General features: G+C 37.2%; 1 protein-coding gene across 2 annotated transcripts in view; it reads right to left on the reverse strand.

Moving 5' to 3' along the window:
• Window positions 1-26,363, reverse strand: part of ar (androgen receptor) — a 147,415-nt gene that overhangs the window by 84,686 nt on the left and 36,366 nt on the right. For both annotated transcript variants that reach the window (XM_058774907.1, XM_058774906.1), the window contains exon 2: window positions 1,765-1,916. In XM_058774907.1, the coding sequence (XP_058630890.1) occupies window positions 1,765-1,916 (152 nt within the window). The remainder of the gene's footprint in view (window positions 1-1,764; window positions 1,917-26,363) is intronic.

The raw sequence follows: 26,363 nt of genomic DNA on the forward strand, positions 1-26,363 counted from the left end.
GAGATGAATCTTGACAATAAAACATTTGATTTGGCGCCGCATATTCTTTTTTTAAACGGCAAAAAAAAAAAAAAAGATTTCCATGGTAGAAGCTCACAGACAGACTGGGAGCCATCAATGTAGATGGATACGGTTAAAAGAGTCATCACATAAAGTATAACGTAACGTTACAGCGGGGTATTTGTGTGATATAAACAGCTGTTTATGCAGATTACACTTTAGCTTTAACATCAGTCGTATGGTCAGTGGGTTTAAAACTTTTTCTTGTGATGTTATTTTGTATTTTCTGTATGATATTTGTGTTGACAGGGTACTAGTCATGCTGAGCTGTTACGATCAGCCAGGCACTTAATGTCCTTATTGACTGAATCTGAAAGGGGAGGAGGTGCAGCCAGTAGTGATGTTCCTTGCAGCAGTCAGGATATAAGGTTAAGTGTTTAAAATACATTTTAAAATCTGTTCACAAGGATATTTTTCTAGTCTGTGATTAATGATTATTTTTGGTTACTATACGGCAGGGAACGGAGGCAAATAGGCCAAAATGAGAGGTCTGGCAATCAGCCACCAAGACCTTCTATTCAGATGGAATTGACAAGGTTCAGCATTATATTCTCTGGATTAATTTAATCTTATAAAAACTCATAGTTTGATAGTAATCAAGTTTTAACAGACTGTGCTATCTCCTACAGTTCGTTTCCAGGTATGTTCACTAAGGGAAAAGGGAAGAGGCGTTTTCCGGCAGTGAGTCTTGTTCCTGCTAAAAGGCCTAAACCAGTAGAAGTTGCTTTCCACCTTTTGCCAAAACAATATGAAAAAACCCCAAAAGAACAAGACCAACTAGTCCACTTGCAGGCAGGACTGGGCCGCAGGACTGTTTATTTAGATGAGAGCACAACACATTTTCTCTTAAAGTCAGAGGTGATTGGGGCTCCCAAGTGAATCCCCTAATGTCGTCACAACATAACTCATAGTGACCGACAGATAGGGAACGGTAAATACCACTTTATTTCTGTGTGACTAATTTTTAATCCTGACAAATAAATTCATTATGATCAGTGTATCACATATTATTGTAAAACTGGTAAAACACTGATGCTTTCGGATTTAAATCTTTAAGGAAACAACAAAAAATGCAAACAAACGGCCACTTTTATCATGTTCGTTTTGTGATCTTGTAGTTCCAGTGATTTATTTCTGATTCATTTTCTGACAGCTTCTTTTTGTTGGGGAAATGACAGGGTTGCGTGACGTTGTTCCAGAGAGGCATGTACAGGGCAGGACTTAGTGAAGCACACCGGAGCTTCTGGCCCGACTGTGGAAACACAGCTATACTGATTACTAATCATTTATGGCGAGTCTTCACACACCTCACAGCCAAGTCTGTAATTTCTAGGCTTGTATTGGATTTCTATTTCATTTTGGATTGCATAATAGGGAAAGTATGTCACAAAGACACAAAGTGTCACACACTTGCTCTCTTTTTATTTTCTCTCTTTTACGGAATTCCTGAATACCTGTGTGTGATGTGCCAGTTGTTGCAATTTTAAGTGATATGATTTATTAACAATAAAAGCTGTACTGGACACATGGTCAGAAATATATTCATTCTATGGCAGCTTTTATTGCAGCTTTAATGACGGTTTATAGGTGCAATTAAAAGTTCTAATTAAAGTGATAACGGTCCTCCTCACATATGGTGAATATATTTAGCCGTTAATACAATATGAAGCCAGACTTTTGTTATAATGAGTGTGTTTATGTTACCCTCAGCAGCTCTCTTAAAGAACACTTTGCAGCTTCCACAAGTGAGGGCTCCATAGTGACATCCAGATGCTTCATCAGAGCAGATTAGGCACGTCCTTTGTGGAGGAAGGAAAAACTCCATTGGGAAAATGTCACTCCTTCCTCCATCAAACCTAAAAATAAAAACACAGCATTAACTAATGGCATGACAAAACACTGACATAAATGTTCTGTTCTCTGTTATATCTGCAGAAGAAAACAAATATACTGCAAACTTGGAACTTGTCCTTCCACTGTAATGTCAATTATGAAGAAAAATATAAGGTCCATTATCAGTAATTTGAACAAAACATGCATACCAGCTTTCATCTAAACAAACACCGAAATGTGGCAGTAATGGGTGTGCATTTGTACATCCAGATGATTGAGCAGAATAAAAATAGTGTAGGTTGTAGCTGAATTTCTCTGAAGTTTTACATCGGTTGTCCAGTGTGCAGCTGCTAAATTAGAAATGTCATTTGCAGGTCCAGCACTCATTGATCACATTCCCTTTGAAAATGCACAATTGAAAGCTGGTGTGTGTGTGTGTGTCATTGGGTCAAATGATGGTGGTAAGTAGAGGTGACATTATCCTAATGCAAGTGCCAGGTCTCTAATGAAGGGTAATAACTGCTTTATTCCTTAGGGAATGATGGAAAGATTCTGAGTTAAAGAGAGTCATTCAGCATGATTATTCTGTTCTGATGATGGCGGCCAATTCTGTCACCACACACAGTGAGAAAGGAAAAGTGAACGAAATGACTGCGATTAGGACAAGGGCATATTTCTGATATTTTCTTGGCTGTCTAGAAGTGGTAAAACGATGTACATTGTAATAACTTTTTGTAAAATAAAGAGTAAAATAAAATAAAAATAAAAATAGAGGACTCAGAATTAGGCAATACATTGTGACAGACCAGACCTACATAAAAAAGAAATCTCATTGTCACCTTTGTTTTTCTGTTTTCTCTCTCAGTTTTCACCTCTTTTTTTTCTTTTTCTTACGTACACACGGTTGGGTGCTGCTGGTTCATGACATTTCTGAGAGTCTAAAGATCTGTGTGCTTGATGACAAAAGATTATCTGTATGCTGTTGTCACTACTTATTTAGAATTACAATAGCAACAGTCTACAAATTGAATAGTCTTCTGTATGCTATTTTCCCCGCTGCTTATTAAAATGTTATTCATTTAGCCCTGTGTGACATCTATTTTTGTATTTTTTGTCAACACACATTACATATATGTATCTTAATCCACTAGTGCTGGCTACTTGACAATTCAAAATAATTCATGGTTAGAGTGGGTAACCCCTGCTCCTCCCCTCCTCTCCCCTCCACTTAAGGACTAATATATATATATATATATATATATATATATATATATATATATATATATATATATACACATATTATTTTATTTTTATTTTTCTGTGAGTCACAAGTGTCTAGAATAATTATACTTGTTTGCAGTAATGAATGAAGGAAAAATGTCTATCTCAGCTATAATAATAGCAGGAAATAATTAACAGGAAAATGACCATTCACTTCGACTTGAAAACATATCTGCATTAGGTATGAGAGATTTATAAAAAGATCAACAGTATAAAAATATATACAGTGTAAAACTTTGTTGTCCCCTAGTGCTCCATTTTTTCCCCATAAAATTTAAACAAGAAAAGGGATATTTCAGATATTTTTTTATTTACGATTTCTGCTATTTTTACCAGTTGCCAATTCGTATGAATTTGTACGAATGACCTACACTTAACCCCGCCCCTAAACCTACACATCACTGGGGTTTAGACAAATCTTATAAAATCGCACGAGTGAGGTCGTGCGAATTAGCCACCTCGTAAAATACGTACAAATTGGTCGTGAGATAGCGTTGGATAGTTAGTAATATTTTCTTCTTAATTCATAATTAAATAATGAATAAACAAACACATGTGTAGGTACTTTTGTAAATCACAACACTGCAATTTTCCAGAAAACTGCTGTTTTCTGTGCTGATTCCAGTGAGGCCTGGATATGGGTCCTGGCATTCTTGGGAGGTGTTTTGGTTGTTTTGGTCTCTCAACTGACTACTGACCTGCCAGCTGTGGCACTTTCCAAAGAAGCTATATCAATCACAGGGTCTGGGTGTCTCTCACTATCAGCATTATGGCAGCTATTGCTTTGACCTCATGCAATGCCATGTTTAAGAAGGTCACTAGGGCTAAAAATACAGTCGCACTGAGGTTCTGAGCCAGAGCAGTCACACCACACACGCTCTCACCCGGGACTCAAACGGTGTTGGTTTGCTCTCACTTACTATTTCCACTGACAAGTTCTTTAGTCTTTCTCATTACTGTAGATTAGACATAACTTGATAGCTTAACAACACTCAAATGACATTTTTGAAATATCAAAATGGGAGCATGTGTTTATCTTCACCTTTGCTTAGTAAATTTATTGCCACACTTCGTGCCTCTGTCAGGTTTGCGATTACTTCCCATGCTCCCTCAACTGGTGTGAGCCTTGCGTTTGTCGTCCTTCTGCTTCCAGTATTCTGTTGCATAAATGTTATTTTAATATCTCCCACTAATAAGTTACGTTTACATTAGTGACAATAGCATACGGATAACATATATTATCACAAGACATATTTTGCCCATAAATAAAATTTACATTAAAGGAATAGTTCACCTAAAATTAATCCTCATGTTGTTCCAAACCTGTGTGACTTCATTTTTTGAAAAATGTTTTTGTCAATTGTGGGATTACAAATTTATTTAAATGTTTAATTTAGATTCCAATGTAATAATATACAAACTGAAGAAGTTATATACATTGTGTTTAGCATTTATGGTGAAGATGATGACATCAGATGAACGATTCTGTTTAACAAAGTTTGTAGCACGAGGTCCCTGCCAGTTCCTGTTCTCTTATTGTAAGTGAAATGAGCCAGATGACGGAGACTCTTGCCTTTTGTTTGTAATGGCTCTTGGGGCCCCTGCCCCAATCTTTGGGCAGTTAGGCTGATTAGATTAGGAGTGGTTAAATGGGGCAAGATGCTATACCTGAATACTTCATTTGCATGCTTTAAGGTCGTCACCCAGGTGCTTTGCTTCCATTCCTAAGCACTGCCCCCTAAATGTATTTAAACTACAATGTATCACTGCTTTAGTTGAGATTTTCGATGACTACAGCTACCAACAGCTTGTGTTCTCAATAAAAGAATCCTGCTGAAGATACAACCCAAAGTCTCCATGGTCTTCACTTCTGAGTTGCCTAAACTTTAGAAGATAAAAGTTCACAACACTATACAATGAATGTACAATTTTGTTTTGGACCCCATTCATTTTCTAGCGGTCAGAATGATCCATTAAGAGAGAGTCTCTGTTTAACTGTATTCACAAGTCTGACAAAAACCGGGGATATCCCCTGAGAGCCCGCGCGACTGATGCCATGAAAACGAAAAAAAGTTTTGGTAACACTTTATTTTAGGGTCACTAGTTGCTTATTAGCATGCATATTACTAGAATATTAGCCATTTATTAGTAGTAATTAAGCACATATTAATGCCTTATTCTACATGACCTTATTCTGCATACCTAATCCTACCCAATACCTAAACTTAACAACTACCTTACTAACTATTAATAAGCAGCAAATTAGGAATTTATTGAGGGAAAAGTCATAGTTAAAGGTGCCATAGGTGATTGTCTTCAGAAACATTTTTTGTTATTCTGGTTGAAAGTCTCTTCACACCCCGATAGCAATCATTAAGTTAAGTGGTCTAAATGTATTTATGTGCATTTATATATTCTGTGGAAGGTGTAGGACCAAGAAATGTTTGTCCAATTAAAACGCTCGGTCCGAGCGTTTTAATTGTCTTTCCTACCTGCCTGTCAACGTACTGTATGTATTTGCATACCTCTGCGCACCCTGTTCACGCAGACAGGATACGTCATCAGCGCGTTCACGCACGCTGTGCAGACACGAGCTAGAATGGCAGGCAAACATCAACAACCCGATCTTCCTTCCTGGTATTGTAGTACTTACTAACTGTGCTGTAAAATTTTCACACCGGTGATTGACACATTGCCCAGCGCTGTTCCCAGTTCCAGTCCTCGCGTCCCCCGCTCTGCATATTTTGCATGTCTCGCTTAGTTAACACACCTGAATCAGATAACTAGCTCGTTAGAAGAGAGCTCCGTGCATGAACTGTGTTCCGATTGACATGCTCGCTACACAGTGTTCATTGCTCTCTACTCCCTGAGCAGGGGAAATCCGTTTATTTCACTTCAGAACATTCACTCACGGATTTGCACTGCTCCTCACACACAGACGAAAGAGAAGTGTGAAGTGTGACAATATACCTCTGTAAATAAATATAATTTAAATTCAGGTCTGGCACACTTTAATGCCCTTTGTATGGAACATAAACACTCGCTTCGAACTGGAATCATGGCGGAATATCTGGTGATGTCCACTTCGCAGGGCACTTATGACTTATGGTCGAAAAGAACAACCGTCGGACGTGATAAGATATACATATGAAATGTGCAGAGCGGGGAGGGCGCGAGGACTGTAATTGGAAACCATTGATGTAGCCTATTGTAGTAATTTATGTTGTCTCTGGCTGCTCTTTGACGTTCGCTTTCAGTGCTATCAGGCTAAAGTTAGCATTTTACAAGATCTCCTACTGCACCTTTAATAGTGAATAAGTGTTTCCTATTCTAAAGTGTTACCATATTTTTTTACCAATGTCAAATTTTACGATTAATTATTGTAACCTAAAATCATATTTAAGTCACACCTGTCAGTTGTTTGTGAACTAAATCTGATGTAAAGGGCGACCTGTTTAAACCCACTGAAATGAATGCGGAGGCCACGTTAATGTCTGTGTTTTAGGTCATAGAACAAAACATTAAAATAACATAAATTAACATACACTATATTGCCAAAAGTATTGGGTCACCCCCTTCTAATGAACAGGTTTGACTACTTTAGTAATTTCCATGAGTACAAATCTTAATGTTTAAGCATATAATGATATTCTAGGCCAGGGAATTGTGTGCTTCTAATTTTAAAGCAACAGTTTGGACAGGACCCTTTTCTATTCTAACATGACAATGCCAAACACCAATGACTTGTACATACACTATATGGACAAACGTATTGGGACACCCCCTTCTTTAGAACAGAAAAAGGCACTTCCAAATCTGTGGCAACAAAGATGGAAACATAATTCATGTATTTAAAAATTGTATTTCCATCTCTGTTGCAACAGTTTTGGAAGTGTCTAAAATGACTCTACCCATATGTACAAGCCATTAGTGTTTGGTAAAGAGTTTTTGGCTCAAGATCTGCTTTTAAAGTCACACCAGAGGTGTTCAGCTTGGATTAGGACTTGGCTTTCTGCAGACCAGTCAAGTTCTTCCACACTGACTGAATCAATCATTTCTTTTTGAGCCTTGCCTTATACACAGAGGCATTGGCATGTTAGAATAGAAAAGGGTCCTGTCCAAACTGTTGCTTTAAAATTAGAAGCACATAATTCCCTAGAATATCATTATATGCTTAAACATTAAGATTTGTACTCATGGAAATTACTAAAGTAGTCAAACCTGTTCATTAGAAGGGGGTGACCCAATACTTTTTGCAATATAGTGTAACACAAGCACGTTCATTTTCCCCACTGCTTATTAAAATAGCCCTATGTGACGTCTGTTTTTTTTTTTTTTTTTGTCAGCACACATTACATATATATATATATATATATATATATATATATATATATATATATATATATATATATATATATATATATACTTAAAAAATTCTGTAAAAATACAGTACAATATACCTTAATAATTTGAAGGAATTTTCTATAGTGTAAACGTACCTATTAAGCTCACGTACCCATTAAGCACACTTCCATTTTTGAGATCAGATTATAAAAAGAAAAAATAATTGATTATCCTACTTGATGTCTTAACCAATTGATATGTTTGTTACTATATACCTCCTATAATTTCAAGTCAGTCAGATAATTGCACACTGAGATATGAGTCTCCATGTGTTCACACTGTCTGGCGGCCATTTTGAAAGCTGTCTAAAAACTTTCACCAAAAGAGGAGCCCTTTAAATGTGCGTTTTTTAGATGTTTAAGCCTTTATTTTGTGTAAGTTTCACTACTTATTGTAAAATTAAGAGATTAACGTTCAGACTTTTGCACATTATAACCTGGAACTTGGATGTAGGAAATAATTACATTAGATCCAAAAGATAGTTTTAGCAACATAGCGCAGATGCTACAGAACACAGTTAGCTGACTAGCTGTATAAGATTGTGTGCTACGCTATTATATTACTTCACAGACATTACTGGCTAGTACTTTCACATCCATAATATTATAAATTGACAGTTTATTGCTGGTCTGTGGTTTTACAGTGCTGTAGTTTTTAAATATTTCATATTATTTTAAGTTTAGCTTAAAGGGTACACTACTATGAAAATCACACAGCTTCAGTGTGACATCAATAAGAAAAAGTATAATTTCATAGATATTGTTAATAATAGTTGTTCATATTAAAATATGTATGAACTTAATACATGACCTAGACTATTTATTTAGCAAAATCCTGTAATTTTAATAAATATTACATTAAATTTATTAAAAATCGTTGCTGCTCCAATTAAGCTCAGTGTGCCCTCTTTAAGCTCTTCCACATTGAACGTCTATGTAAATACTTCATAAACAGACTTTAAATATTAACTGATGGCTGTAACTTTTAAGTCAAGTTAATCGATTTTCTATGGAATCTGTCAAATCAAATCTGCAGACTGGCTCTGATCTTTGCGAACATTCATAATCGAATGCGATTCATCGGCGATAATGAATGCAATATTGCCTAGCTTGTCAGTGAACTACGGCTCTGTGTATTAACTGCAGCTCCATTTGAAAACAGGTGGTGGAGATTTACCGCCAATCACAGAACCGACTTTACTTATGCCGAGTTCACACTGCACGATTTTCAAACTTGTCGGATCGCCGTTGTTTTCACACTGTGTGACTATCTGGGGTAGCATTCAGTCGCTGCTATGTTCACACTGCACGATGGATCGTCCACAGGGGCTTTCGCATTGCATGACTTTACAATAGGAAGAATCGCCGACAACTGTCTGATCCGCAAACTACGTTTCACACCAAAACACAGGCGAGAAGTGATAAGGAAATAACGCGAGAATCTGCGTGCCTCAGCCCGTTGTTTTCGAGTGACTGGAATTTAAAAAAAAATATAGCCGCAAATTGTCTGTGCGCTGATTTCCAGCTTCAAGGAGAAAAAAAATGGATTATGCAGGAGGGAGATGCAGGGATTGTGTGTTCTGCAAAGAGGTGGAGGTAAATAATAATTTTGCAGTAACTGTTATGCTGATGTTACGGCTGGTCAAGCAAATGGTTGTGCTTGTTTCTGTATGATATAATTGTATCTATTAAAATAGAATAATAATTTCCTCCCCCATAGTAGCTGAGCTACAAATTCTCTTAGTTTTATTTTAAACATAAAACATCCAGAGGAGATGGCACCTACGCTGTCATTCATACAGCTGTAAGGATCATATGTAAAGAAACTGTTGTATAAAGCATTTTGGGTAACACTTTATAATAATTGCACACTATGAATCATTAGTTAATCATTAGTAAATAGTCAATTCATCATTTATAAAGCATTGTTCCAACATTAATAGGCATTAGTAAGCAGTTTATAAATACAGCTATAAATGTTTTGTTCTTGAGCATATCTATAATGTTTAATAATTGTATTTTCATACTTTATTAATGATCAGTTTATAATTTCTAAATTATTATGTTATTTACAAACCAGTTATTTAGGAGTTGTCAGTGGTTCATAAGATCATTTAGAAAGTGTAAGTAAATGATTAATAAACTATTTAAATGTACATTTATGAATCTTATTATTTAGACACATGATAATAGTTGCTCAGTGTGTTAATAAATGCTTTATTAACACATATTCCTGCTGTAATTCATGATTAAGTCAGGTAGTTATGAAACATTTAGTAGTTGCCAGCCATCTATTTTTATGAGCTCATCTAAAGTGAGGACTATTCATACCTCGTAAAGCATTTACAAAGGCTCATTTATCTTCCAAACAGACAAGTTAAACAAACACAACACAGAGGGATACAGAACACAGAAATATTTTTTCATGATGCAAAAAGGAAACTGTACAACTGTACAACTAAAAATAAAAATTTAAGTGTACAGTTGGACAGTTTCATTTTTTTTTTCATCTAGAAATAAATATTTCTGAGTTCTGTATCCCTCTGTGTTGTGTTTGTTTATTTTTTTTCTGTTAGGAAGATAACTGAGCCTTTAAATCTCCTTTGTAATAGATATGCTTATAAATCAAGAACAAGGCATTTATAGCTGTATTTATAAACTGCTTACTAATGACTATTAATGTTGGAACAATGCTTTATAAAGGATGAACTGACTATTTACTAATGCTTACCTAATGATTCATAGTGTGCAGTTATTATGAAGTGTTACCGCATTTTGTTGTGTTGCTGTTTAGTTGAAAATAATCAAAGGGTTAAATTGTCATGTCGTTCCAAACCCGTAAGACCTTCGTTCATCTTTGCAACACAAGTTAAGATATTTTTGATGAAATCCGAGAGCTTTCTGACCCTCCATAGTCAGTAAGGGTCCTACCACAGTCAAGGCACAGAAACGTAGTATAAGGACGTCATTAAAATGGTGCATGTCATCAGTGGTTCAACTGTAAATTTACGGAGCTAAGAGAATACTTTTTGTGCGCAAAGAAAACAAATATCTATTTAACGATTTCTTCTCTCCTGGTAGAGTCTGCTGCCATTAACGAGAGTATCACGACGCAAGCATGTGCGTTCATTTGCCAGTAAACAATGTGCAGCGCATGCGGGGTCTACGTCAGCAGCACCACACACAATCGCCATGGGCCAGAGAGCTCTCAGATTTCATCAGAAATCTAGTTTGAGTGACGAATGGAACTCAGACCACGGCCTGCCTGCAGCATCAGCTGACACTCAGCAGATCATAACTCCTCCCACTACAATTAATAGGATATATAAGTTCCTCCATACTCACACTTGCCATAATCTGTCGCACAGACATGTGCTTAAACCCAATTTATACTTCTGCGTCGGACCTACGCCGTAAACTGTGCGTCGGTTTTCATTTCTACTTCTGTGTCGTCGTCCACGTCGACGTGCAGTACACATGCTGTGTCTAGTCTGCAGTGTCCACGGGCATGTTGCTTGTGAACCCACAGTACCACGGCAAAAGCCGAAGAAGCAGCTCGTCGGAGAAGCATAAACTATATTACAGTGCTCATAAACGCACACAAAACTCAAGTGCAAACGGAGGGAGGGGTTCTAGCAGACCAATCACAGCGCTTGTGATCTGCGTAGAATTGACGCGCTGTTAGATTTTTGGAGAGGTGCAAGTCAGGTACGGCTAAAACAGTTTAACTAGTCTGTCGCACAGACAAACGTTGAGTCAGTTCAGTTCTGTCGCACAGACACTCGCTTCTAGTTCGGCTCAAAACAGCTTCAAAACGCTAATCCGTTGCACAGATACTCACTTAGTCTTCTAGTTCGTCACAAACACTCACTCAGGACAGCTTTCAAACTAATTTAAAGAATGTTGACCTTACAGATTTCGTTTCATCAGATTCCGGTCGTATTTTGAACACACGATTCGCCGCTTCGACCATTCTCTATAGGCGGCTTGATTCAGAAGTGACTCAAGAACAATTCAGTTGAGATTGGACCTCCCTTCATGAAGGAATTGTACATCATTAAAAAGATCAAACATCCTCAACAGATGTGGATATACTTCACTCACCATTCATCCGAACGCGTTTTCATGAAGCTAAGCTAAGTTTCTTACTCATGCTTAAAGTTATCATTTATCGGCAACACGCTCTTGCTTAATTGCTCAGTACACACTGTTGCTATAGTCTTCTGATCTTGTTGGCCATAGCTTGTTTGGAAAAGACTGTTGCTTAAAAGCTATTTAGTCACTAATTGTAATCTAACGTACTGTTTACCAGGTTTATCATTGGGAACATTCTCACCGTTAAGGCTAGCTGTATTTTAGCAAATATGCTGTTGAACCAGCTTCCGTTTGTTATTGGAAACATACTGTTGCAGTCATTTGGTTATCATCAATATGCTTAAGACTCTCTGGTGTAATGGAAATGTATCGCTGCTTAAGCACAGTTTGAAATCTAAGTAGTGTGGAATCATGTGAAGTAGCTATTTCAAAGACCATAAATCACTCGTACATTTTTAAATGGGGAAAAAGGCAACACTCAGTATGGTAACGTAAAGAGCCGATCACTATCGGTAAAGTCAGTGTGTCACTGCAGCTGTCGTTAGAAGTCCCGGTTGCTATAGAAACAGTCAGCGTTCTGAGACGTGCACCTAGGACTGCGCATGTGCACTGGCTGGTCTAGCCTGAATAATATGCTTTTATAACGTTATTTGAGCAAAATAAACAATATATGATACAGTTGTTGTCAGATTTCATTGGTGATTTCAAATATCAATTTAATCATAGGCTTGGTGATCAGTTTTGGAGAATTTGACATTTTCCTATTCAAAGAGATAGGAGCTGCACTGGCATGCCTGAGAAGCGTTTCAAAGATGGCCGCGCAAAGTGACATAACTTGCCTTAAAGGGACTTTGGCTATTTTCAGTAAATAGCTAAACCCTGTTTGAGTCACTAAATATCTGTAGATGACGTTATATGCCTTTAGTATATTCATTACATGCACTGCATTCTTCCTAGTGTCAGCATTTTATTGTTTATTTCTCTGCTACTCTCTGTGCTCACATAATGTATTTAAAACCCGTGTGCGGTTCTCGGGTCTTTTTGACCCACAAATGACGTTTGCTAAATAAAAAAAAAATGTTCTCTTTGTCCAAATGGCATGAGACTTTGTACGGTGGTCAACACTTTCTAGATCTACAAATAAAAAAAAAATTGGAATGATTTCTTGATTTTATGTTAGTGTGAGGGGGAAAAAAAGTCACACTTATGGTCTTTGGGGTCTCTAGAGACCCCAGGCAACAAAATGTAATTTAAAAAAAATAAAAAAATTTTTTGAACATTTTGAGTTTACTCGCTTCATTCGCGCGTGACATTCACTTCACAACAGACGCGAATTTGCGTCATGGGAGGGGCTTCTGCCAGGCGAACGGCTCCTGTCTCGTTGCGAAATGGCTGACATGGATAAAATACGGCGAATAAGCTCAATTTAGCTAGCTTGCAGTCTCAATATATGTATGTATATATATATATATATATATATATATATATATATATATATATAGCTCAAATTGTATAAAGAGCGTTTTTTACAACTTACCAGATTGTCCGACCTCCTCACTCACTTGCTTCCAAACAAAATCCTTTTTATTCCTGTTTCTGTAAAAGTACGAAAATGTAGGCTATCATACAGCTCTGGGTGTCCACAAACAGCGATGATTATTTTGTCCTCCATTATTGTTTGGGATTCCCTCCACTCGCTACGTCGTAATCACGTCACTACTAGAGCAAGCTCCTGATTGGTTAACGCGGCGCGCATTTTCACCAAAGTTCAGATTTTTCAACTCGCGCGAATCACGCGTTACGCGCATCAAACGCCGAAACGCTCAATTCGCACCGCCTCATTCGCGTGAATCGTGTCATTCGCGCACCTTAAAGACTCTTCTCTCTTTGTAACATCTTGTTCAGGTTTGATTCGAATCATAATGTAACATTATTGAAAAACGTAATTTTTTCAGTTCTAAAAATGCAAAACTTTGCCAAAAATTATTTTTATTGTTATAATTGTGATTTCATAATATGTAGATATGAATCCAACTGAAAATAACTTGTGAAAAAATATCTTTCAGTTGGTCAAATAGCAAATAGTGGAGCTCTGCAGCCATCTACTGGTGAAAATTATAATTTTTTACTTTTGAAACTGCAATTTCCAAAAGATGGGCAAAACTTTTACACTGAACCATGTCAAATGATCCATGTTATCCCCATGAATGAAAATTTGAAATGTGGGTCTTTTATAAAATGAATTTTACATAAAAAGCTGTTTTTTTGTATAAAAAACCTATATTAAAAAATATTTTTTAATTTATTTATATAAATTAAAAAAATATCATAAATCCTCCAAAAACTACACAAATGTGGAGTAAAAACATTAATAAACAGAGTAAAATTACATTTTGCTACAAAATTACATTTTGTCTCTAGAGACCCCAAAGACCATGAGTGCACAACCCAAAATAAAGACCGCATAAGGGTTAATACAGCCACATTGCATAAACCGTTCATATACTCTTTTGTTGTCAGACAGTTTGAAATAGAGATTTTGTCGGACAACATCTTTATTATAAATCAGAATTTAACAGAGCATTTTGTTACTATTTACATTAGACATTGCATGTCGCTAGGCACTTGGAAAAGTCGCTAAAGGGTCTTTATCTAGTCGTTTATGAAGTCGTTATCTAGCAATAATTTGCATAATTGTTAACACTGATGGGAGGAAGTGCAGCATGCAGAGTGGCCGATAGGTCCCGCCTTCTAAGTTATGAGCCATTTGCTATTGGATTAAGTTGCTTCGGCTGCTGTTGGATGCTGTGGGTGCGGTCAGTGCTCTGACATTTAGGACAGTGCATAAGCACTGACTCATCAGCCTGAGAAAACGCAATTTCGGGATTTGTGTGTTTAGAACCATTATGAGACAGTCATTGTCAGATTTCATTGGCGATTTTAATGACAATGTTTAGTCAGAGACTGGAGTGGTGTTTCCATGTTGAAGGAAGGAAGGTTGGAAGAAACTTGGAAGGTTTCTTTATGTGCTTATATGGCTGATTGTGTGAATGTTGATTGTTTGTCATATTCAGCGCTGTTGTCATGATGCTTTTTTGTTTAGTGTTCTTGATATTTTAAAGGGTTTTGCAACATCTTGCCAAAGGACTGCTGTTGAAAATTAGCCGACTGGCTAAACATTGACACATTTACAGAAATGTTGATTAATGTGTGTTGTCCTTATAAATAAATAAACCTGATGATAGAGGAGCTGTGCTGCCTAACTGAAAGGTGTTTCAAGGACTGATTCGTGTGAAGTGACTCGCCTAGAAGGGACTTTGAAGACACTGACAATCCACTGGCTACCCTTACGGAAAGAAAATATATTTTATTATATATGAACGGTCAATATATTAAAGAATTGTCAGTATATTGGTAATTATATAGAATAATATATTGTGGTAATATATTATAATATACTGAATAATACATAAGGAATTGGCACTTTCCATATATTGGGGAATATACAGTCATGGCCAAAAATATCTTTTGTTCAGAAAAATTCACAAAAATCTAACCTTTCATTGGATAATAAGAATTTAAAATGGGGGGAAATATCATTATGAAATAAATGTTTTTCTCTAATAAACACTGGCCACAATTAACGGCACCCTTTTATTCAATACTTTTTGAAACCTTAATTTGCCAGTTTAACAGCTCTAAATCTAATTTCTCCTATAATGCCTGATGAGGTTAGAGAACACCTGACAAGAGATCAGAGACCATTCCTTCATCCAGAATCACTCCAGACCCTTTAGATTCCCAGCTCCATGTTGGTGCTTCTTCTCTAATTTTCACAGCCTTCTTTGATCATATTTACCAAGGGTGCCGATATTTTTGGCCATGACTGTATGTCAACATATATGGTGCTCATATAGTCACATTTATATGGGAATATGTATTAGCAATATATGAACACAATTCAAGGTAAATATTTATTTTAATATATTTTCATATATGGAATTATATATTTGTAAATATTGGCTACACATATACAGTATCTCACAGAAGTGAGTACACCCCTCACATTTTTGTAAATATTTTATATCTGTTCATGTGACAACACTGAAGAAATGACACTTTGCTACAATGTAAAATAGTGAGTGTACAGCTTGTATAACAGTGTAAATTTGCTGTTCCCTCAAAATAACTCAACACACAGCCATTAATGTCTAAACCGCTGGCCACAAATGTGAGTACACCCCTAAGTGAAAATGTCCAAATTGGGCCCAAAGTGTCAATATTTTGTGTGGCCACCATTATTTTCAGCACTACCTTAACCCTCTTGGGCATGGAGGTCACCGGAGCTTCACAGGTTGCCACTGGAGTCCTCTTCCACTCCTCCATGACGACATCACGGAGCTGGTGGAGGTTAGAGACCTTGCTCTCCTCCACCTTCCGTTTGAGGATGCCCCACAGATGCTCAATAGGGTTTAGGTCTGGAGACATGCTTGCCCAGTCCATCACCTTTACCCTCAGCTTCTTTAGCAAGGTCATTATCATGTTGGAATACTGCCCTGCGGCCCAGTCTCCGAAGGGAGGAGATCATGCTCTGCTTCAGTATGTCACAGTACATGTTGGCATTCATGGTTCCCTCAATGAACTGTAACTGTAACACCATCTGAACCAAATAAGTTTATCTTGGTCTCATCAGACCGCAGGACATGGTTCCAGTAATCCATGTCCTTAGTCTGCTTGTCTTCAGCAAACTGTTTGCGGGCTTTCTTGTGCATCATCTTTAGAAGAGGCTTCCATCTGGGACGACAGCCATGCAGACCAATTTGATGCAGTGTGCGGCGTATGGTCTGAGCATTGACAGGCTGACCCCCCACCCCTTAAACCTCTGCAGCAATTCTGGCAGCACCCATACGTCTATTTCACAAACACAACCTCTGGATATGATGCTGAGCACGTGCACTCAACTTCTGTGGTCGACCATGGCGAGGCCTGTTCTGAACCTGTCCTGTTAAACCGCTGCATGGTCTTGGCCACCGTGCTGCAGCTCAGTTTCAGGGTCTTGGCAATCTTCTTATAGCCTATGCCATCTTTATGTAAGCAACAATTCTTTAGCAAAGTGTAATTTCTTCAGTGTTGTCACATGAAAGTCGTGGGACAGGGGAAGTCGTGGCCTAATGGTTAGAGAGTCGGATTCGTAATCCAAAGTTTGCGAGTTCGAGTCTCGGGCCGGCAGGAATTGTAGGTGGGGGGAGTGAATGTCCAGCGCTCTCTCCACCCTCAATACCACGACTGAGGTGCCCTTGAGCAAGGCACCGAACCCCCAACTGCTCCGTGTGTGTGTTCACTGCTGTGTGTGTGCACGTTGGATGGGTTAAATGCAGAGCACAAATTCCGAGTATGGTTCACCATACTTGGCCGTATGTCACTTCACTTCACATGAAAAGATATAAAATATTTACAAAAATGTGAGGGGTATACTCGATACTGTGTGTGTGTATATATATATGTGTGTGTGTGTGTGTATATATATATATATATACAGTCAAGTCCATAAATATTGGGACATCGACACAATTCTAACATTTTTGGCTCTATACACCACCACAATGGATTTCAAATGAAACGAACAAGATGGGCTTTAACTGCAGACTGTCAGCTTTAATTTGAGGGTATTTACATCCAAATCAGGTGAACGGTGTAGGAATTGCAACAGTTTGCATATGTGCCTCCCACTTGTTGAGGGACCAAAAGTAATGGGATTTATAATAATCATAAATCAAACTTTCACTTTTTAATACTTGGTTGCAAATCCTTTGCAGTCAATTACAGCCTGAAGTCTGAACGCATAGACATCACCAGACGCTGGGTTTCATCCCTGGTGATGCTCTGCCAGGCCTCTACTGCAACCGTCTTCAGTTCCTGCTTGTTCTTGGGGCATTTTCCCTTCAGTTTTGTCTTCAGCAAGTGAAATGCATGCTCAATCAGATTCAGATCAGGTGATTGACTTGGCCATTGCATAACAGTCCACTTCTTTCCCTTCAAAAACTCTTTGGTTGCTTTTGCAGTATGCTTTGGGTCATTGTCCATCTGCACTGTGAAGCGCCGTCCAATGAGTTCTGAAGCATTTGGCTGAATATGAGCAGATAATATTGCCTGAAACACTTCAGAATTCATCCTGCTGCTTTTGTCAGCAGTCACATCATCAATAAATACAAGAGAACCAGTTCCACTGGCAGCCATACATGCCCACGCCATGACACTACCACCACCATGCTTCACTGATGAGGTGGTATGCTTAGGATCATGAGCAGTTCCTTTCCTTCTCCATACTCTTCTCTTCCCATCACTCTGGTACAAGTTGATCTTGGTCTCATCTGTCCATAGGATGTTGTTCCAGAACTGTGAAGGCTTTTTTAGATGTCGTTTGGCAAACTCTAATCTGGCCTTCCTGTTTTTGAGGCTCACCAATGGTTTACACCTTGTGGTGAACCCTCTGTATTCACTCTGGTGAAGTCTTCTCTTGATTGTTGACTTTGACACACATAGACCTACCTCCTGGAGAGTGTTCTTGATCTGGCCAACTGTTGTGAAGGGTGTTTTCTTCACCAGGGAAAGAATTCTTCGGTCATCCACCACAGTTGTTTTCAGTGGTCTTCCGGGTCTTTTGGTGTTGCTGAGCTCACCGGTGCGTCCCTTCTTTTTAAGAATGTTCCAAACAGTTGTTTTGGCCACGCCTAATGTTTTTGCTGGGTTTGTTTTGTTTTTTCAGCCTAATGATGGCTTGCTTCACTGATAGCAACAGCTCTTTGGATCTCATCTACAGTTGACAGCAACAGATTCCAAATGCAAATAGCACACTTGAAATGAACTCTGGACCTTTTATCTGCTCATTGTAATTGGGATAATGAGGGAATAACACACACCTGGCCATGGAACAGCTGAGAAGCCAATTGTCCCATTACTTTTGGTCCCTTAACAAGTGGGAGGCACATATGCAAACTTTTGTAATTCCTACACCGTTCACCTGATTTGGATGTAAATACCCTCAAATTAAAGCTGACATTCTGCAGTTAAAGCAGTTTCATTTGAAATCCATTGTGGTGGTGTATAGAGCCAAAAATGTTAGAATTGTGTCGATGCCCCAATATTTATGGACCTATATATATATATATATATATATATATGGGTAAACATACCTATTCAGCTCACCAAAATCTACATTGAGACATTTTTAGTGCACAAGACATTGGTTTCAGTACAAAAAGTTATGTTAAAATATTAATCTCTCACACAAAAATATTTACTTTTATTTTAAATGACAAAAGCATTTCAATTAAGATATACATCGTTAAATTCAAAAAGTCTGGCTGTGCTTAATGGGTACATTTCTGTACCCTTTAAGCATACCCCTGTTCCCATTAAGCCCACATCATGTTTTATAAAAAAATTCTTGTTTATTTTAAGGAAAATTAAAGAATAATTGTAAAAAAAAATGTTTTTTGAAGGTACAAAGTCAATCACAAAAAAAAAACAGAACACAAAAATCAAGCAACAAGGCATTCAAGTTGATCAGTTATATATTCATAATAAAGTGTCATCTAAGCACATTGCAACATCTAGACTAGTCCACGTTCAGCTAAGTAACACATTCAAAAATCAAATAAAACAAATCAATAAAACATTTCATTCATGGGGATGAAAATTTTGCAGAACTGCCCACTCTAGCCTGTCAAAGGCTTTTTCTGCGTCAAGTGAAAAAAACGCACAAGGACTCGGAAGAGAGTCTGCAAAATCAAGTACATGAAACAGTAATAAAAAATAAGCATAATTGTGATATTGATTTTATACAACAGTTCAATAAACAATAAATTAATATTAAGAGACTTATGTTTTAGACACCATATTGCCTGTTTTTGCTCCATTTCACCAACAAAAAATTATTCCAAACAGCTACAGCACTGTTTTTTGCGTCTCTGAGCAACATGACTATGCTTAGTTCCTGAATGAATCAACCGTTAAATTATTCGGTTCAGTCGCAATGACTCACTTGTTAACAGTGACTTGCTGCCACCTACTGTTGATTTTAATTTCACATTCAAAGTATCTGTTCATTTTCAAATAATTTCAAATATCAGTATCTAATGTTTTGTTTAAAATATCAAAACATTATGCATTTGTAACTGCAGGTTAAAGCACTCCATGTCCTAAACAGTGTGTAAATACATCTAAATGCCACTTCAGATGCAACTTCTGCAAAGATTAATTTTGATACTGGTTTCATTTGTTTGGTAACAGCCTAAATGTCTTATTCTAACTGACTGATTAAATGTAACAATTTGATTCAAAAGATGCATACTTTTAGAAAAAAAATGGCTTTATTAAAGGTAAAATTGCCCATAAAAGGTAAAAATCTATTTAAACTTGTATGAAAAGATTAATTTCTATCACTGATGTGAACTGACCACACAGAATATGAAGAATATCAAAAACTGCAGCTGTCTACGGTAGTCAGATATCAGCACAATAACACACTCAAAATCCTCAAAAATATAGAGAGAGAATTTTTCTTCAATATCGCACAACCCTAGGTGTTGAACTAAAACACAAACATGATGGAAGCCAGGCGCCCTAGACAACCTCCTTGCTTAGGGGGGTGGATGTAGACGGGCCGGTAGCTACACAGTTGTTGTATAGCATTAACATATACCATATAGATCAAACAACACTGATCCTATTGAAGTGACAATACACACACGATTGCTCAGCCATTTTTTTCCACAATCAGAAAGAACCCCTGTCTAGGCATTAACATATACCATATAGATCAAACAACACCGATCCTGTTGAGCTAACAATACACACACAATTGCTCAGCTATTTTTCTACAATCAGGAAGAACCCAAACACCTCCAGACTGGAAATTAGCAACAGGTCAGGAAGGAACTCCATAAAAACCACATGGAACCAGTGAGAGAGAGGAGAAAAAAAAAAAAAGATCAGATCTAACATCTGTTTTGATCTTTTGATTTACATACATACTGTCATGTCAGTCAGGGGTGACAGGACCCACGGTGACATGGCAGTCAGGGTGACAGAAAGGTCATATAGCCATAAATCGGGTCATAAATCTGACCATGTACACATTTGACACATGACAACCTGTCAATCAACGTTGACAGGGGTCATAAATCAGGACATAAATCATCAATCTGACACAAAGTTGTGGATATAACTACTCGGGAGACTCAAGCAAAAATCTCAATTCGACCTTAAAGTAACATCATTTCTGCCTAGGAGAAATATTTGAGATGTTAAAGAGATCTCACTTTTGATTTTTCCGTCCTATGGGTGCATCCAAGACTAATTTATGAACAACTTCGAGAATCCATGTACTATTTGAGCTTTTTTCAAACTCAACATGGAACTTGGACTGAACATGAAGAAAAAGAAGTAGTTTCCTCAAACTGGCACATGGCAGGACTTGCACACAAAAACTGTATTGTATAGATTGTATAGTTCTCCTAGTTTCACATTGAAATGTCAGGCATGAGTGCATGAATCTTTGTTCCATATTTTCAAATGCTGTACAAGAAAGTATTTTTGCAGAACCATGTCAATTGTAGATGCAGATAATTTATCATGAATTAGAGGTTAGTAATCGAACTTAAAGGGTTAGTTCTGTCAGGACCACTATTGTCAAATGATAGACACTTAGCATACAGTTTGGTTTGGCGGTATGGTTCTGTTCTGGGCAAAAACTCCCTGCCCATCCATGCAGCCTGTCATGAATGAGCAGGGAGAGCAGCAATAATATTAACCCCCCCAAGGGTTAACAGAACAGAACCAAGTAGATCATTAATGTACTTAATTACATTTATGCCGAGTTCACACTGCACGATTTTCAAACACGTCGGATCGCCGTTGTTTTCACACTGCGTGACTATCTGGGGTAGCATTCAGTCGCTGCTATGTTCACACTGCACGATGGATCGGCGACAGGGGCTTTCACACTGCACGATTTTCAAACACGTCGGATCGCCGTTGTTTTCACACTGCGTGACTATCTGGGGTAGCATTCAGTCGCTGCTGTGCTCACATTGCACGATGGATTGGCGACAGGGGCTTTCACATTGCATGACTTTACAATAGGAAGAATCGCCGACAACTCTGTCTGATCTGCAAACTACGTTTCACAACAAAACACACGCGAGAAGTGATAAGGAAATAACGCGAGAACCTGCGTGAGTCAGCCCGTTCTCAAGCGAGACTGGAAGTATTAAAAAAAATACAGCCCGCAAATGGTCTGTGCACTGATTTCCAGCTACAAAAACAGATTATGCAGGGATTGTGTTCTGCAAAGAGTGGTAAATAATAATTTTGCAGTAACTGGTATGCTGATGTTGCGGCTGGTCAAGCCTTTGTGCTTGTTTCTGTATGATATAATTGTACATATTAAAATACTGATATGGTCTATAACTTCTCACCGAACTTCCCTCTGCCCTGTATCTTTGTCTCTCATTGGCTGAGGTCATCGCCGATGTAGTTTTCAGTCAGAAATCATTGCACACAGCAGGATTGTGAATCGCCGACAGCTCCAGATATTTAGCATGTCGGCGATTCCCTCAGATCGCGTCTTTGATAATTCACACTACGCGATTGTCACTCGCGTGAACGAGCTCCGATTTGCCTCCGATTTCGGGCATTTGTCGGCGATTTATCAAAACCTGTCGGCGAGTGAAAAATCGGGCTAAAATCGTGCAGTGTGAACATTCAACAGGAATGTCAGAAGCCAAGTCCTGACTGGCGAAAGGAGGAGTTGGGGATGGAGGAGGGTAATTGCTCCCGAGCAAGCAAAAGCTGCTGAATAATGCTGAATAGCGCTTATGTAGGGATCCCGTGATTGGTGTCGTATTCCTATAGGTAGATGTGATCAGCTCATGCAAGCTTGACTCGCGTGACCTGCCAGAACTAACGCTATACGCTTGATTTCACCCAAAATATTATATGAAAAATCTCGTTCCAATCCTGTGAGACTTTTGTTCATTTTTGGAACACTAATGAAGATCCTTTTTAATCAAATCTGTCAGCTACACCTGATTGGACCTTGAAACGGTAGATGCATAGGCTGCCAATGGAGGGATAGAAAGCACAGAGATTCATTAAAAATACTCTTCATTTGTGTTTCAAAGATGAATTGAAATCTTATGGATTTGGAACGATATGAGGGTGAGTAACATGACAGAATTCACATTTTTAGGTGAACTGTCCTTTTAAATAATGTGTTCTATATGAAAATGGTGTCAACACTGGAACATTTCACTTGACTATTGACTATGAGTCTACAGCAATTGTTATTAATGAAAACCCTGTTTTTGTATTCATTTCCCCACATATTTGAAAATGTTTTGAATCTTGATTGTTTCACAGTGAAGTTTATCTTTGTGACCACTATTTGGTACAACACCAATATTGTACCTGCTCATGTTTTCTTTTTTCTGCCTGTTGCTGTTTAAAACTAAAAAGTGTTCCAAAATAAAAGCATTTTCAATGGTGCTTTACACATTGTTAAATTAATTGATGTCATAATATTTTTGTCCTCACCTGTTTAAGGCAAACAAAAGCCACTGAATGCACTTTTAAGAATGTTACATGAGGTAAAAATAAACTGTTCAATTTGTATATATTGTGCTGGATTTATTTGCTACTAAAGATAGGTATGCTATAATTTTGTAGAAATTTTTGCATAACGGTTTGTCTGTTTGTGGTACAGAAGATCATTTAAATTTACAGACATTTCCTTCAACTTTAAAATGGAATATTCTGTAGATTTACCAGAAAATGTCCTGGGAATTTTCTGCCAGTAAATTTTACGTGTTTTTTTTTTTTTTACAGTGTAGGTATTTTGAGCAGTAGGATTATATAAAATATATAATTTAATTTAAATTATATAAGTATTCTAGGTCTATATAAAATTACAAAATAAACATTAAGTATATTAAAATACTTTCACTCAAGTAAAATTGAAAAGGAGTTCTTCATACTTTACTGGATTAATATTTTATTACACATGTCTGTACTCAAGTACTTGATTTGTGTATTTCATTCACCACAATTGAAACATTCTTTGAAATATGATCTTTTGTGTTCCACAGTAGAGAAAAGGGTTTGGAACAACATGAGGTTGAGTAAATGATGTTCATCACATCGATGTCAGTGATAGTGTTGTGATACTGAGGAAATGTAGATGTTTAAGGTATTGTGGTTCTCGGCCTTATCAGCTCTTGTGAACTGAGCTCACATTTTGGCTGGCGTGTTAATGACACCTAAATATAACACAAAGAGAGTGTCTGTGTGTTTTATTACTGATGAAGGTAGAGACAAGGGAGTATGAAGTTAAAACTGAGTGGGGACAAGTGTGTGTGTGTTTGTGTTTGTGAGAAGACAACTGCACCACAACCAAGAAGTTGATTGGACACAGAGTACAGACATAACTATACTCAGTGACATGAGATGTCAAGGTTACACACAAGGACGAACACACATAACAAACACTCACATACATGCCCTATCTTTCCCTTCTCTCCCTCCCTTTCTTTTTCTCTGTCTCTTTTGCACTAAACATTGGTTACTGTTATATTATGTATCAAGGCACCAGCTAAAGAAATAATGAAATCATACACTCTCACATCAATGAATATTTCTTCTTCGTAGTGAAACACTAAGCAAAGTCAAACATGTGGGCATAAGCATATTTCATCAGCACCAAAAGAGATTCAAATTGTTCATTTTTCTTTCTTTCTTTCTTTACCAAATGTTCAATCAAAAATGAAATTTCTGTCTTTAAAAAAATACATGCGACTTTGTTTCTTCTGTGGAACATAAAATCAGTTGATAATAACAGGATGTTCTTTTCCATAAGGCAGGGAACAGTGACCACAGCTGTCCAGCAAGCTTTAAGACTAAATTTTCAGTGAATAACAACTTTCAATTTCTGTTCCACACAAAAATCTATTGTATGTCTTCAGAAGAATTGAAATATAGCACACTGGTCATAACTACTTTTATGATGCTTTTACTGTGCTTTTATATCTTTTTTGGAGCTTAAAAAAACCTGGTGTCCCTCCACTTTCACTATACAAGACAAATCAGCTTGGATATTCTACTTATAAAAATGACAGCTTTTTTGTCAGGTAACATCAACGGTTTCATGTGGTAACATTTAAATTTATTCAAGTAAATGACATGTTATGCAAGTATTATATTAAGTTATACATTTATAAATTATGTATGGTAGGGTAAGCCTGATTTCATTACATTAAAATGTGCTAAAATAATTTTAGGTCTTCAGGACCTAAACGTCCTGCACTAGCCAAATCATGACAGTCCAGCATACGAGTAACTAATCCAATCGCATGTGAATAAATGCAAATATTCCCTAAAAACATCTAGTAAAGACAGTGATGCGGTCAGGAACGAGACGTAAACACTCATGCAGTGTATGTTTCATATATAGGCTACTCGAAGCGCAGAAAGTCCGAAAAGGCCTCATAGGAGTAATAACTTACGAGTCACGATGTGCAAGAATCTAGCTATCGCTGTAGCGAAAGCTATCTGTACTGTAGCTAAGCTGAATAAAAAGAAACGTGAAGACGGTAAACGCATGATTGCGACAATATGGTTTATGTGTGTTTTTCAAGTCATCTCCAGGTAATAAAAAAGCATCTGATTCTGAATAATGCAGTGCTAATTGATAGCATTTATTACACTAGGCTATAAAATATATCTTCTGCCTTATTCTGTGATAAAAATGGGGGATGTAGTATATAGGCTAAACAAATCATAAAATAGTCATTATGAAATACAGGAAAAATTATAAATTATTGGTTATTGTCCAGCAGTGTATTTGATTTCTCAGCCAATTAAAAGCAAGAGGTAATAATTAATAAATAATAATAAATAATAATCGTAATAAAACCTGTCAATTAGACAAAAAAGTTATTATATTTGACATTTCTGTCCCCCTCACTTCTGAAATGATTGAGAATCACAATTATTAGTTTGTTTCAAATAGAGATCACAATTCTCCCACAATTCTCAACAAACAACTAAACAAAATAGCATGTAATTTACTAGAGGTTCTGACAAAATGTCAGTTGCTGCAGTTTATTTATATATTGATTTATTTTAATTTATTGCAAAATCTGCACCTCTTCTGTGGATATTATTTTCATAATGATCCTTACTCAAGCAGCAGAAGTTAAAGGATTAGTTCACTTTCAAATGAAAATTTCCTGATAATTTACTCACCCTCATGTCATCCAAGATGTTTATGTATTTCCTCCTTCAGTCGAAAAAGAAATTAACGTAATTACGTTAAGTCATAAACGCGCATCGCTGAACAGAGCAAAGCGAGCATGTGTGTTTATAAAGCATATAATTTTTTTTTTTTCGCTAGATAAGACCCTTATTCATCGTCTGGTATCGTTTATAGCCCTTTGAAGCTGCACTGAAACTGTAATTTTGACCTTCAACTGTTTGGAGTCCATTGAAGTTCACTATATGGAGAAAAATCCTGGAATGTTTTCATCAAAAACCTTAATTTCTTTTCGACTGAAGAAAGAAATACATAAACATCTTGGATGACATGGGGGTGAGTAAATTATCAGGAAATTTTCATTTGAAAGTGAACTAATC

The sequence above is a fragment of the Onychostoma macrolepis genome, chromosome 05, assembly GCF_012432095.1.
Source record: "Onychostoma macrolepis isolate SWU-2019 chromosome 05, ASM1243209v1, whole genome shotgun sequence".
In the NCBI taxonomy this organism is placed as follows: Eukaryota; Metazoa; Chordata; class Actinopteri; order Cypriniformes; family Cyprinidae; genus Onychostoma; species Onychostoma macrolepis.